At 33.5% G+C, this 15,638-nt stretch overlaps 1 protein-coding gene and 1 long non-coding RNA gene across 2 annotated transcripts in view; one reads left to right on the top strand and one right to left on the bottom strand.

Annotated features, from left to right (window-relative positions):
• Positions 1–8,297, top strand: part of FUM1 (fumarase 1) — a 10,704-nt gene extending 2,407 nt beyond the window's left edge. The window contains exons 6-17 of the mRNA XM_011009497.1: positions 656–754; positions 4,997–5,047; positions 5,150–5,199; positions 5,615–5,696; positions 5,881–5,975; positions 6,060–6,126; positions 6,240–6,290; positions 6,462–6,557; positions 7,152–7,250; positions 7,351–7,380; positions 7,464–7,529; positions 7,881–8,297. Coding sequence (XP_011007799.1) covers positions 656–754; positions 4,997–5,047; positions 5,150–5,199; positions 5,615–5,696; positions 5,881–5,975; positions 6,060–6,126; positions 6,240–6,290; positions 6,462–6,557; positions 7,152–7,250; positions 7,351–7,380; positions 7,464–7,529; positions 7,881–7,967 — 873 coding nt within the window. The 3' untranslated portion in view covers positions 7,968–8,297. The remainder of the gene's footprint in view (positions 1–655; positions 755–4,996; positions 5,048–5,149; positions 5,200–5,614; positions 5,697–5,880; positions 5,976–6,059; positions 6,127–6,239; positions 6,291–6,461; positions 6,558–7,151; positions 7,251–7,350; positions 7,381–7,463; positions 7,530–7,880) is intronic.
• On the bottom strand, positions 8,046–8,951 carry LOC105113346 (uncharacterized). The gene is made up of 2 exons (XR_839937.1): positions 8,842–8,951; positions 8,046–8,681 (listed from the first exon to the last, which is right to left on the bottom strand). It is a non-coding gene; the product is annotated as an uncharacterized LOC105113346 (long non-coding RNA).
• Between the last annotated feature and the right edge of the window lie 6,687 nt (positions 8,952–15,638).

Below are 15,638 nucleotides of genomic sequence, written 5' to 3'. Positions count from 1 at the left end.
TTTTTGTTGGGGGGGGGGGGGGGGCGGGTTGATAAAGAAAACATTTTGTTTATTGTTTTGCGCAAGCAAATAGAAAAATTGCTGAATTGAAATGCTTCTTTGTGTTCAGTGCATTTAATAGACCGTTTTTTGATTTGGGAATTCCTTTTACTTTCCTGCATATTGATCAAGCCTTTTCGATACATGGTGGGACATGACATCTATGCATATTCTACTTCATTATTTAGGGCCTATGTGTGTTCTGCTCCTTTATCAATGGCTGACATGTTGGTGGGAAACTTAATAGGCCATGGACAGTAGCAATTATGATGTTTGTTTTGCTTGCCCTCAAATGCTTTACTTCTTAATGCCAGAAGATGGCTTAGCACATTTTTATACACACATGCTTTTGTTGAATCTGCCATTTCCTAGATATATTTTTATACATGCATTATGAAATTTTACAGTTCAAATTTTCAAAAAATTTATGTGCTTTAGTAAATGTTCTCGATCATATTTTTCAAATTGTGTAGTTGTGTGGAAGGTAAAGCTTTCGTGTCTCCATTCTGAGATCAGCTTTTGCATTTACATTTCCAATAACCTGCACATTTTTCATTGCATGTATATTGCTGTAACTGCTGTACCTGGACTAATATTGCTTGTTGGTTCCAACCAGTCAGTTGAATTCAAAGATATTGTTAAAATTGGGCGCACGCACACTCAAGATGCAACACCATTGACACTTGGGCAAGAGTTTAGTGGCTACACGACACAAGTAATATATCATTTCTGTATTATTTTTTTCTGATCTACTGTTTATCAGATTTGTTTGAATTGCCCCTACCTTTCGACTAGGCTTTCATTATATATAGGAAAAGTAGTGCTGTTGTGCTGTACATAGTAATTACAAAGAGGAAATCTAGGAAGCTAAATATAGTAAGGTAAATTTCCTATTTAAGCATTTACAGCTGTATGCTTGATTTCAGCCTTTTATTGACATCCCCCCTCAAATTGATGCGGGCTTATCCATAAGCATCAATTTGGTCGTAAGAAAATGATGACGTTGTCGTGTGAGAGTCTTGGTAAAAACATCAGCCACCTGAAGGTTGCTGGACACATGTGGAAGTGATATAGTTTGAGCTGCAAAGGCATCACGAATGAAGTGGCAATCCACCTCAATATGCTTCGTGCGCTCATGGAAGATAGGATTGGCGGTAATGTGTATAGCACTTGTATTATCAGCAAAAAGAGGAGTAGGAGCGCACTGCTGAAAACCAAGCTCAGCAAGGAGCCCGTGGAGCCAGATGATTTCGGAACAAGCTTGGGACATAGCCCTGTATTCAGACTCAGTAGAAGACTTGGAAACACGGTCTTGTTTCTTGCTCTTCCAGGAAATAAGTGCAGGGCCAAGGAACATACACCAACCAGTAGTTGAACGCCGAGTGTCAGAACACCCGGCATAATCAGCATCACTATAAGCAATAAGATTAAGAGAAGTACCAGCAGGATAGCAAAGTCCTCTTTGAATTGTGCCATGAACATAACGAATTATTCTTTTAACAGCAGCCATATGGAGGTGCCTCGGAGAAGCCATGAACTGACTAACCTGTTGTACTGCATAAGAGATATCAGGTCTAGTGTTTGTAAGATAGATCAAGCTGCCCACGAGTGTACGATATGCTGCCGGGTCTGATAATAAATCACCCTCATCTTTGCATAGCTTGAGATTAATTTCCATTGGAGTATCAAGGGGTGGCGAATTCTGGAGACCAGCAGCTGTCACCAAGTCCATGGCATACTTGTGTTGGGATAAAAATATGCCATGTGAACCAGCATGAATCTCTAGACCAAGAAAATATGTTAGAGGACCTAGATCCTTCATGTGGAAGGATTTCTGCAAATGTTGCTTTAGTTGATCAATCAGAGCTAAATCAGTACCGGTGATAACTATATTATCAACATACACCAATAGAAACACAACTCCATGTGCAGTCTTACGTAGAAACAAAGATGCATCATATTTACTTTTGAGGAAATCAAATTGAAGAAGGATAGAAGTAAATCTCTCATACCAAGCACGAGGAGCTTGTTTGAGACCATACAAGGAGCGGCGTAACTTACACACAGCAGAGGTAGGAGTGGAAAATAAGCCTGCTGGTGGTCGCATATATATATCTTCAGTGAGATCACCATGAAGAAAGGCATTCTTCACGTCCAATTGGTGTAAACACCAATGTTTAGATGCTGCGATGGCCAGAATTGTTCGAATAGTACCCATTTTGGCTACGGGAGCAAAAGTCTCCTCATAATGTATTTTTTATGGTTTCCAAGAGCCACCAATCGTGCTTTATATCTGTCCAAGCTGCCATCAGCCTTGATTTTAACAGAATAGACCCATCGACACCCAAGAGGAGTCACACCAGAAGGACAATCAACAATGTCCCAAGTCTGATTAGCTTCGAGAGCATGTAATTCTTCCTGCATAGCTTGCTGCCAGCATGGTTCTTTAGCTGCCTGTGAATAACCAGTAGGAATAGCAATAGAGGATAAAGTGGTAGAGAGAGCAGCAGTAGAATTAGGTGCCACAGAGGAGTTAAATCCATACTTAGCAGGTGGCACAGATACTCTAGAGGAGCGGCATAAAGGAGCCAAAACAGTTACCTCAGAAGCCACGGAAGGGTGCAAAGGAGGAGCAGATGACAGGACAGAAGTTGAAGGGGGCAGCACTGGAAGTCTTCTCTTGTATACCATATGTGGCTTGAACCTGTCAACTTGAGCACTTTGCAGATGAGAAGAGTCATCAAAAGAGGGTAAAGAGGCAAGAGAAGTGGTCGAGGATGAAGGCAAAGGAAAGAAACATTGATTTTCAAAGAAAATAACATTTCTAGAAACATGAACTCGATTAGTGTGTGGATCAAAACATAGATAACCCTTTTGAGTAATGCTATATTCAAGAAAGGCACACCTAATTGACTGAGCAGAAAGTTTATTTCTATGAGGTGGAGGAAGATGCATGAAGCATACACACCCAAAGGTGTGAAGATTGGTGTATATAGGATGGCAATGATGAAGCCGGAAATATGGAGACTCTAGACCCAAGACTTGTGAAGGAAGTCTATTGATTAGATACAAAGATTCAGAAGCCCGCCGATTGGTCCAATTGGTGCTCATGTGGTGAGTAAAAAACATTATGTATGCCTGCTGATAATTTTATACTGAGTCAGTAAATTTAAAATACGACTAGTGATTTCTAAAGTGAAGAAATCACCTTAAAAATCAGACAATGCACCAAGCAGGTCTTGCAAATAAAATGGCTAGTTTTACTTCTATGGGGCTTTGGAACCCTGATTGTTGCTGTGTGTTTGTCTCTGGGGAAGCATTTAAAACAACCATAATGATACACTGTCACATGCTCCACCGTCTTTGACTAGTTGCTTTACTCCTTGCAAACTTTTCATTGTTATTATGTGATTTTATCCTGGTTCTATTCCCCCTTCTCTTGTTAAACTTGTTGCTTAGTTGCTATTTTGCTGTGTGTTTTTAATCTCTCGAGATGCATCTAAATGGGCTACAAGTGATATTTAGGTTTTATGAGGTTTAGTGATATTCTGAAATTTCAAGAATCAATCAGGGCAGAGTAGTTTCTTCAGCATCTTTATGGTGTCAAGCTTTGAAAGAGTTGCGTGAGCTGATTTGCAGTAGGATGAATAGCACGGATGTTTTGATTCCTCTGTAACAGTGGAAGTCTTTGACTTTACTTTGATTTCTACTATTCCACTCTTGATAAAATCTTCTCTTATCTGAACAAAGAAATAACTTAACAAGGTTGCAGTGCCACTTTGTCTTAATGCCTTCTTTTTAGTTGTTTGTTCATATCATTTTTGGTTCTCAATGGTCATTCTTTCAATTTTTTTCTTTGAAGCCTGCTTGACCTACGTGTTTAAGGTAATTTGACCTGTTCTGGATTAATTTGGCTAGCTTGTAGTGGTTCTGAGCTCATCATTATGCATGATTACCTAACCTGTGATTTTGGTGAATTGAGCTCCTGCAACTTCAAATCTCTCTTGTAGAGGTGAGTTAATGCACTGGCCTAATGTAGTCCATGATGATTGAAAGTTCTTGGAGAGATCGCCTTCGTTTTGCTATGTATGGTGAACTAGGAACAAAGTCATTAAGTGACCTCTTTTTTCCATCATTGTTTCGAAGTGCCATCCACAGAAATGTTTTTGCTGTCAGTCATTTTGTTTATTTTGGGAACAATATAGAACTAATTATTCAAAATGATTTGTTATATGGTTTTGCTTTCAGTTGAGTCTATTTGCAGTGTCACACATCAATGCTATGTTGCATTGGAGACAAACTTTTGTTTCTGTTGATGTTTGGGACTTAATCTTTTTACTTCTCTGTTTCAAGTTGAGATTGGCCAGGCATTTCTGTTGTCTTATTGTGCGGAAAAATTTGCTCCTAAACACATGAATGCACCTTTCCTCTTAAAGAGCTTCTCAGAATATTAAAAGCTGATTTGATATTTTTGGCACAATACGTGGCAGAATGGTGCAAATTTTGGTTTTGTTTAATTATGTCCCGAGTTTGAAGAAATCAAGCAAAGAAGAATATTTGAGTGTTATAATACCTTATTTGCAGTATGACATCTCTTTGATGTTTCTATGTCTTGATATTACTTGAGAGCTATTTGTATGTCTTTAAGATTTATGGTTACCTATATACACTTAGGACATTTGAGCAGCTACCCTTTTTCCCTTGGTAATAATTATCAGATTTGTTTGAATTGCCCCTACCTTTCGACTAGGCTTTCATTATATATAGGAAAAGTAGTGCTGTTGTGCTGTACATAGTAATTACAAAGAGGAAATCTAGGAAGCTAAATATAGTAAGGTAAATTTCCTATTTAAGCATTTACAGCTGTATGCTTGACTTCAGCCTTTTTATTGACACTGTTGGTTCATATTTCTCACTTGTTCATGCTTGCTTCTGATGATTGTTGCCTCGTTTGCAGGTGAAGTATGGAATTGATCGTGTCATGTGCACACTACCCCACATGTATCAGGTTGGAAACACATATATTAAATGAAATTTTCCATTCTACTGTTCTTTTCTCCCTTTTCTGCTCTTCAGATTTTATGACATACTGGGAATGTTATTCGAGCAGCTTGCACAGGGTGGAACTGCTGTGGGGACTGGATTAAACACAAAGAAAGGGTATGTAAAGCATCATGGGTGAAAATTTTATTTTCTAGGCGTTCTTTTCTTGAAAACAAAAATTGCTTCTTTCAGCTTGTTGTATTTGTGATTCTTATCACCCCATAAGGCAGGAATTCAGTTTGATTCTTTTCTTCGTGCTTTATTTTTCTTTGATGGACTGAAGGTTTCTCTCCCATTTTAGCCCCAAAGAGAAAAGAATCTCAAGTCTTTTGCAGCACCTTTCCTATTCTCCAATAATGTTATCAATTTTATGTTTTATTATCTGTAAGAAAATAGTCAAATCAGTGGGAGAACCAGTGTTTTGAAAACTCTTGGAATTTATACGTGGATATCTATGGACCATTTCTAAGAATTATTTAGTGTCGAGGCATGTCTGTTCTTTGACAGTTATCATTTGTTTCTTTCCATCTAGGTTTGATGTAAAGATAGCTTCAGCAGTGGCTGAGGAAACAAACCTGCCATTTGTCCCAGCGGAAAACAAGTTTGAAGCTTTGGTTGGTTTTTGAACTCCTCATAACTTGAGTTTTCTTCTTTTCCTTCCAATTTCATTTAAGGTTGTAAGAATGGACTTTGCTCTTTTGATTTGATTCTTTTGAGCAATAGTGTGATTTTACATGTTGCTACCTCAAGTGAGAGCAAAATTCTTTTGCATGCTAAAGCGGTATGTTTTTTTTACAGGCTGCACATGATGCTTTTGTTGAAACTAGTGGAGCACTCAACACAGTTGCTACTTCTCTGATGAAGATTGCAAATGACATACGGTTATTAGGAAGGTCTGTGCAAAGTTGTACAATCCACTTCTCCCTGCTCTCACATATTTGCTTTACTTTTGTGGTTTTAACAATGTTTTCTTGCAGCGGTCCACGATGTGGTCTTGGTGAACTCATTCTTCCTGAAAATGAGCCAGGAAGTAGTATAATGCCGGTAAATCATCACACCTTGTTTGTTTGGTATCTGAATAATTGTGATTCATATAAGCACATTTGAAGATTTAATTGCGATGCAATGTTGTCATTTTTTAGTTTTTCTTGTTTCAGGGAAAGGTTAATCCCACCCAATGTGAGGCTCTCACAATGGTCTGTGCTCAGGTAAATTTCTAGTGCTGGCAGTTCCATCTTGTCAATATCATATGATTCACTTTAGAACTTGTCTGAAAGCAGCTATTCAGATTATAAATTCACATTGTTGATGTATAAGCTGCAAGTTTGCTCTGAACCAATCAAATCATTATTAAAAAATGCCCTTTCTTCATTTTGTAGGTTATGGGAAATCATGTTGCCATAACAGTTGGTGGATCAAATGGTCACTTTGAACTAAATGTGTTCAAGCCAATGATCGCTAGTGGCCTCCTACATGTATGTTAATGGCGCTGTAATGTACTTGTTATTTTTATTGAAGTTCCAAATAATAAGTTACTTAAGAGTGCTTTAACATTGGATGTTCCACCCTGAGCTTGCTTTGATTCAGGGCAAAATCGGTTTTGATATTTTGGTCCTTTCGTCTGTGTAAAGTATTTCAGTTTGTTTGTATAGTGGGTTCAGTTTGAAGTTACTGGTGATTACTGAACATAGGAAAAAAAATGCCTATTCTTGCTAAATGTTTTAACACGAAAGTGATTGAAACTAAATCGAGGAATTTGAATTTAATCAGGTTTTTAAGAAATTTTGTTTTAGAATTTTAGTTTCCAATACTCCAGGTTCATAATGATGCATGAGTTCCCTCTCATCAGGCATCTTTTGATGCATGCAATGAGATCTTAGAAGTCTTATGGTGGACCCTAATAGCATTCGTAATCAAATAGCATTTTATTGGCTGATATTAGGATGCTGACTGTTTGGCTATGCTGTATTACTGATTGGTCACACTTTGCTGTTGTTTTTGACTCTTGGTTGGGAAGACTTGAGTGTGGCTGTTTTACTCAACCAGTGTGTTTGACCTTTTTCTGGCAGTCAATAAGGTTGCTTGGTGATGCATCTGCTTCCTTTGAAAAGAACTGTGTGAGGGGTATTCAAGCCAATAGGGAAAGAATTTCGAAATTACTGCATGAGGTCAGTTCTTGATAACTACAGAAACTTTATTTGCATTTGATGTATCTGAAAGCTTTTTGATCATGTTTTATTGTTATTGACAATTTGTGTGATCCTGCAGTCGCTAATGCTTGTCACATCATTGAACCCTGTAAGTCTCTATACCATGTCCATATTTCCATTCTCCTGATTTTGTGTTTGGAATATTAACTCACGTTTCCATTTTTATTCTAGAAAATTGGTTATGACAATGCTGCTGCAGTTGCCAAGCTGGCCCACAAGGAGGGAAGTACTCTGAAGGTGATGATTTCTTCTCATCTTAGTGACTCTGCAATATAGTGTTTATAAGCCCTATGATGTGCGTATATTGTGGGAGTAACGATGTCTGCTCTTCTTAGACTCATGTAAACTGTTTATTATGGATTCTTCTCTCTTTTCCCCCCTCTCCCTTGGCTGGGAAGAACATAAAATTCCAAAACATTCATCTCCTTGGAATGGGCATGCGTGCATTCTTTTGAAGAAAATTATTCTTGAATATTGGGTTTTTTCTATTTTTGTGTACTGTCAATAGTGTTTGAGACTAATGATGCTTAATCCATTTGTCGTTTTGGAGTGATTGAATATCGTACCTTACAATATTTATCTCTGCAGGAAGCTGCACTAAAACTCGGAATGCTCACCAGTGAAGAATTTGATACACTCGTAGTCCCTGAAAAAATGATCGGGCCAACTTACTGACAAAGTTGCAAAGAGTTTCTAGCTTCTGAGAATTGATTTCCCAAAATCTCAAGCATCGAACAAGGTTATCCGTTTTAGCTTTGCAACATGTTAAATCATTTGATGTGGAATAATGCGATCAGTAGTGAACATTATTAAACAATTTTCTTAGAGGTTTCCCTCCAACTGGCTTCTCTCATTTTTCAAAAAAGCTGAAAAACCCCTTGATGAGGTTAATAATGGGAATCTTCCCTCATTTTGTAGCGGACATGTGAGAAATTCACATGCTAGAATGAAAGAAATGATATTCTTTTGGCAAGAGAGTGATACAAGGGTCTTGTTGATGGTTTACTACTATATGTATATGGTGCACAACATGTATGTCTCAGTAGTACGTGACAAAATGCTTAACCTCTCTGTAATCTCACTTGCATAATTTGTTCCTCGCCTGTTTGTTTGTTTCTTTCTAAGCAAAAGATACGGCATGATGGCTGCAAGGTTTTGACATTCTGCATATCATCAAACCAAAGCAAGTTCTCTAGTTATGGAAATCAAAACAGGTCCATGCCAGCAAATTTGTTGACATGAGAAGACTGAAAGAGAAGCCATTTCAGCTTTTAGTAGATATGGCGTCTCCTATTCTACTCGAATGTGCTATGTATCATTGCAATTTTTATTTCCTGGATCACCAGCTTGTTTAACGAATCTAACAATCCTGGAAACTGGGGCATGAGCCTTGTCCTCGTAAGAAGAGACTGTTCTCCATCATGTCGACACACTGGGTTCTTATCGGGAAATAAAAGAATCTGTAATTACTGTTATGTCCTTCAAAGAGAGATCCGTACCAGTATGAGGTATGAGGTAGATATTCATCCCATGTTGCTGGGGCATGAGCCTTGTCCTCGGAAGAAGAGACTGTTCTCCACCATGTCGAGACACTGGGTTCTTATGGGGGAATAGAGGAATCTGTAATTACTGTTCTGTCCTTCAAAGAGAGATCCGTACCGTATGGATTTAAAGTTATTTTTTAAAATATTCATTTTATTTAAAAACTATTCATGTCTTCTTCTTTTTTTTTTGTTTTTCTTCATTCAAGCAAGATATTATTTTTTTAAAAAAAAAAATTTAAAAATATCTTGATAGTTGGATTTAATAAAAATTATATTTGAACTATCTATTTATAGTCTGTTTATTTAAAAGGTTGTGTCTGCATTTGAAACCAAACACAAGCGCAACCTGTTTGGTGGTTCCCTTAAAACACAATTTACTGTGTCGCCAAACACAAGCGCAACCTGTTTGGTTCCCTTAAAACACAATTTACTGTGTATAAAGGACCCATATATATTTAAGGTAAAATATAAATTTGTGGAAAACAGCTCTTTGAGCACTACCCACATATATTTAAGGCAAAACAAAGGTTCGTGAAAAGCAGCTCTTAGCTGCTTTCTGCAAGCCTGCAGATGATGTGTGCAGTGATGAGTTTCACTCTCCACTGCATGCATCCACAGTAGTCTTCAACTCTACCGTTCACATAAACAATTGAGCATGACTCCACTGTTTATGTGAATAGTATTGCATGATTAGAGCAAAACCGAGTCTGATCCAAAGTTAAAATGCATTGAACTGGATTTGATCCAGTAAAAAAAAAAATTATTTTTTATTTTTTATTGATGATGTAGTATTTGCAGAATTTGATCGCAATAGTAATTTTATTCCTGATTATATTTTACCAATGTTGTTGCACACTTAAGAAATTAAGGAAACTATAGTCCTTATCAAATTTGTTTTATACGTGATGGAATTGTAGATAGTTTAGTTGAACAATAAAAAATATTTTATATAAAGTATTATTTATTTCATGATGTAATAGTAGTAGTTAAATCTAAAATATTTAACACCATCAATATATATATAACCTCAATTTGAAAATGACTCTTTAATAAAATACATTAAATTACTTTTTGTTCAACCTCAATTTCAACCACAGTTTTAACCAAACATATATTTTTCCAAACCAACCTCAACTAAAAGTACTTTTTATAAAACAATTTTTTTCAAACCACAACTATAACAGCTACCACAATATCAAATACACTCTAAACTCTAATCTAAATAAGCTTACTATACTGGATCAAAACCCAAACACATCCTAACCATTAAAAAGTTAGACCTTCGATCCTAGCCTACCATGTCACCCTCTACACCAAACAGCCAGTGTATCTCACCACACTCAAGCAAATACACTCAATTAGAGGAGATTCATGGGATCAAATTAGAGGAGATCCATTAATCCATAACCTCCACGTGCACTAGATTGCCATGCTTGTCCTCGCACCTCAGCAAAACCTCAAGTACTCTTTCTCTGCTTGCCAACTATTCTCTCTCTTATTAGGTCTCTCAACTATGGGCGCCTCACACTGCTAGATCACCACATAAAAACTCCTCTCCACCTAGTGAGAAAACCCTTATTATCCTCATCGTTGTTGATGCCTTATATTGCCGGAAAAAGCCAATGAAACCTTCAGCCAACCGAAATTTCAAGCCCATGATTCTTTCTTCTGAGCTATTAATGATTAACACCACCACCACCATTGAAATCCTATCACCTAGATCTACTAGATTCTTTCCTTGTTTTCCTGAATTCCTGTTGAGATGCATTAATGCAATTTGTTGAACATTGACATGTTACAAGCTAAAAAAGAAATGTTAGCTCACAACTAGACTATTTATATGTTAAATGAATTTTTAAAAATCTTGACTCTTGCATTTTTAAAAACTAAAATTTATCCAATGTAAGCTTAAAACAAATTTATTTTGAATTGATAATGGTGATCTAGTTTGTTTAGCAGGTTATTGAAGGTAAATGATTTTTTGTGTTGAGATTTCATAGAAAGAGGTTAAAAAAATGCTCAAGATTTATCAAGGAAATTTGTTCATTCTCAAGCACTCATTTTATTAGCACTAATAATAAAGAGTAACTTATTTGTGATGTCAAATACATGAGTGATGATATTACAAGGAAACATCATAAATGGAAAATCCTAGTCAATATGTGTACATGAGTAGGTTTGTTATCTAAACTAGTCTAAAAAGGGTCTTTCATTGCCTGACTTAACAGCCTTAATACGCTAAACCAAGGCCTACAAAGTAAGAAAGCATAGGTTGGGGCGAAACCATATTGACATACTAATCACATCTAGGTAGACTTTCAACAGAAATTGATAGTTTCATGTATGTTACCTAAACCAAAGACCATTGAGGCACTGTTACTTTCCCTCACAATCCTAAAGAATTGGTCATGTCATAATGCAAACATTATGTTCTGTGTGTATTTTTAAAATTCTATATTTGATAAAAACAATATATGTGGATGTGTGCGATAACCAAATAAACACAATAAATGCATTATCATTGAAAAATAACTAACAAAGCCTAGCCCTTAAAATCTCTAACGGAGTTGTTATTATGCCGCTCTTTGATAAACATTACGACAAGCTAATTTTGTGTGAAAAGGAAAAATTTATGAAAAAAAAAAGTCACTACCAAGTTTTATAGTAACTAAAAACTTTAACTACTTTTCAGATATTTTAGGTAAAGGGCTAATTATATAATATGAAAGATAACAATCACTCTATCGATCTTACTTAAGGTAAGCTACATTATTATTTATTTTTAAAAATAAATATGTTTTAATGTGATCTGCCTAAATTGATATGTAGTCTAGGTATTGTCCTTATCCATAAAAAAAATAAGACTTGATGTTAGACCTTAATGTTTTGGGTTATTTGATGAATTATATTAACTAACCCTATAATCTAGTAATTAGCACTTGAATGACAAGATCTATTGTTAGACCATCCCATCTCGAGTCATTCAATTAACGATAAGATCATTTAATATAAAGCTTGAAGGTGCATGATCAATTAAATGAATAATATTTAAAGAATATGGTCTAATTTTATACCGTTACATCGACAATTAATTCAAAATCAATATCTATTGATATTATTATTAGATATTCAACATCCAAAAAAGAACAAGATCTGATAATAGATCATACCATATTTGAGTTAGACCATATCATATTTGAGTTAATTATCAATTAATAGGAATAATTAATACATGAATAATTTTTATTATCATTTTATTTTTATTAAATTAAATACAAAAAAGGATGTTGGACCCATATTAGCAATGGAAAATTAGCTATTGGACCCGTACATGACGATTGGTGAATTAGAGTATTGAACTTGCATCATCATTTTTTAATTACTTGTTTAGGGTATACAAAATAAAAAAATAAAATACAAATACATGTAAAAAAGTAAAATTAAAAATACTCTTAGAAGCCCATGAATTTACCTTAATGCCACTAGCTAGGAAAAGTAACAAAATACCTTTGAACTTTGATGAAAGTTTCAAAAATACCCATTTTAATCGCTAAAAATGAATTTTGATTATTGAAAAATTAATTTCAAATACTGAAAAATATTTTTTAACTTGTATAAACTTTGTAGACTTGCTCTTTGATTGAAAATAATGATTTTAACTAGAAACAAATTGAAACTTATTGTTTACCTTAGTTGACATAACTTGACATTTTTTGACCTAGTAGACTCATTTTTTTAAATGAAAATGATGGTTTTGATCCAAGATGGTTTAAAACTCATTTTTTACCCTTGTTAACATGGTTTGATCTATATTTACCCAGTGAACTTGGTTTTAATGGAAAAGTGGATGTTGGCTCGAGAAAAATATGTTTTTAAATTTTATTTATGGAGAATTCAAAATTAAATTATTACAATCTCAGGCCATTCAAACAGACAAGATCAATTACAAATATGTATTCATAGTTTTGAAATCCGATCTAGTCATTGACCCGGTCAAGTGATTGGATCAAGGGTCAGATAAGTTGATTCAGGTTGACCTAAAAAAATTTAAAAAACTATACAATTTCTATGATTAATAAACTTAATACCATCATTTTCATACAGTTTCTCTGTCTATTGTCATTATCAATTGATATTGTCGTTCACTGATGGAGAAAAAATTATGGCAACTGTGATCAAATATATTTAGAGAGAGGTGGAAAGGGCATTTTCATTTGTTACTTATGTGCTCATGGCAAGGAGTCTATGGTGAATCACATGCAGCTGTACATGCTTGGATGGCAAAGCTCATGGGGTGGACCAGAAGTTGGGATCCTCTTACTAAACCAAGCTCTCGTGATTGTAATGGAGGATAAAACCTGAGAAGCAGAAGCTTTTGAGCCCTTGATTAGTTGCCTATAAAGAAAATAGAGAGTGAACGAAGGAGATTCAAATTTTTTTCAAAGAGAAACAACAGTAATCAAGAGTCAAGACGTCTTTTTCTCTTTAGTTTTTGTTTTATTAATTCAAATTGATTTTGTTTTTTGTTAATTAGGTTTTCATCTGTTTCCAATTCTGCTTCATTTTTTTTTAGCGTTTTGGTCTTTTAAAAGGTCAAAATGATGTTGTTTAATAGCTGCTAATATATATATAAAAAAAACTAGGTCTCACTTGAGTTTGACCAGGTGGACCAGGTCCTGGGTCGATTAGATTTTACTAGGTCAACTCTTAAGTGGGTTTTACCTCCATCCCGATCGATCCTAGGCTCTGGTCGACCTGCCAAGTCGGTCCGGATTTTAAAATTGTGTTTGTATTGGCTTATGCGTCCATATGAAAAATTGCTAAAATTCCATATTGTTATTTAATCCTTTTTTATTTTATCTTCATGGACTTTGTATAATATTATTTTATTGGTTATTTTTTGGCATTAATTAAAAAAATATAAATATAAAAAGAGAAAATAAAATCAATTACTCATAAAAAATATTAAAAATATCTTTAATGAAAATTTATCTTCCACTTATATCAAGTTCATTTATTTAAAGTGAATCCTAAAAAATAATTAATAAGAGATCACTATTTAATTATATATGTTCCAATACTGGCAAAGTTTTCTTCTCAAAATAATATATAATAGAGTAATAATAATAATAATAATAAAAATAATAATATTTAATAAATATCAAAATTTTAGCATTTTGGTAATCTCAAGGCAAGATCCATTGTCTTGCACTTGTTAAAGCTCTTCCACTGCCATCTTAAACCAAACATTGACTATTGTATATCTAAAAAATAAAAAGAATAAAATAAAAAAATTAAAGTACAATGATATTATGTTATATTAAAACTTTGTATGGAATGGTATTTCAAATATGTCTTATAAAAAATTAATTTTTTTATATTTTTAAATTGTTTTGATATATTGATATTAAAAATAATTTAAAAAATATTATTTAAATATATTTTTATATAAAAAATATTTTTAAAAACAATCATTATTTTTAAAAATTTTATTTTTTAATTAAATAATTTTTTACTGGATTTTTTTATTTTAAAAAACCCAACAAATAAGAAACTTGGATCTTTACGGAAGAAATATATTATATATTAGAGAATGGCATATTATTTTAAAATATTAAAAAATGATATTATAGAATATTCTAAGAAAATAGAAAAATTACTATAACTTTTCCATGCCTTTCACTTTTCCTTCTTTAATATATTATATTATTATAATTATTATATTATAATGATTATTATTATTATATTATATTATGTTATAATCACTTTCCCATCTTTAATATATTATATTATTATATTATTATATTATAATAATTATTACATTATATTATATTATATTATATACTATAAATTAAATGAAACCTAAATTGTCTTTTTTTTTTAATTTTTTTATGTTTTTTCTCTTTTAATAAATTTTTTATTTGATCTCGGGTTTGATGAGGTAGCCTGATTTAACGAGGTAATCTAGATTTTTTTCTTTTTAATTAATTTTTTTATTTAGTTTAGTTTGTTAATGTTAAATTTCTTTATATTTAATTATTAGATTGTTATGACACGTATCTCGGGTTTGACGGGTTAACTTAGTATGACAGGTTAACGCAGTTAATTTTGGGTAAACCCGTCAATTATTTTATTCTATTTAGTTATCAAACTTTCATAACGCGAATCTCAGGTTTAATGGGTTAACCCAGTTAATTCAGATTTTTTTCTTTTTCTTTATTAGTTTTATTGATTTTTTTTCTTTGTTTTTTCTTTTTAATTAATCTATTTAATTATCACACTTTTATGACATGATCTTATAGCCAGTCCCACATCTAATGCTCTAGAGTCTGGTGTTGCAGTCAGACTCACTTAAACTTAAATCATGTAAATTTAATGTTATTATTAATATTATAAATAATATTCTTGGGTCAAGCGTTACAGCTAGACCCAAGGCTTTTGGGTATATCTTTGTAAAAATACCTAACACTCTTAAATCTTAGCATTTTTTTATATTTTTTATATATAAAAAAAAATTAACCCGTGACTTATGCTTTTTTTTTTCATTTTCTTTTTCTTTTTAAGTCTTTTACTGTGAATAGCACGGTGCAATGCATAGTGAAAAGTTTATGCATTTAGTTAACTTTTTTCCTATAGTTTCTTAATATTAAAGTTTTTCTGTTTAATTATCAGTTTTTCATGATACGAATCCCAGGTTTGATAATGTAACTCAGTTGATTCAGATTTTTTTCTTTTTTTATTAGTTTTTTCCTTTCTGTAGGTAGTTTTCTCTTTACTTTTTCCTTTTTAATTAATCTTTTTT

The sequence above is a fragment of the Populus euphratica genome, unplaced genomic scaffold (genome assembly GCF_000495115.2).
Source record: "Populus euphratica unplaced genomic scaffold, PopEup_1.0 scaffold773.1, whole genome shotgun sequence".
Lineage (NCBI taxonomy): Eukaryota > Viridiplantae > Streptophyta > Magnoliopsida > Malpighiales > Salicaceae > Populus > Populus euphratica.
The sequence above is the reverse complement of the archived record's forward strand: the minus strand, read 5'-3'. Positions and strand labels throughout refer to the sequence as shown.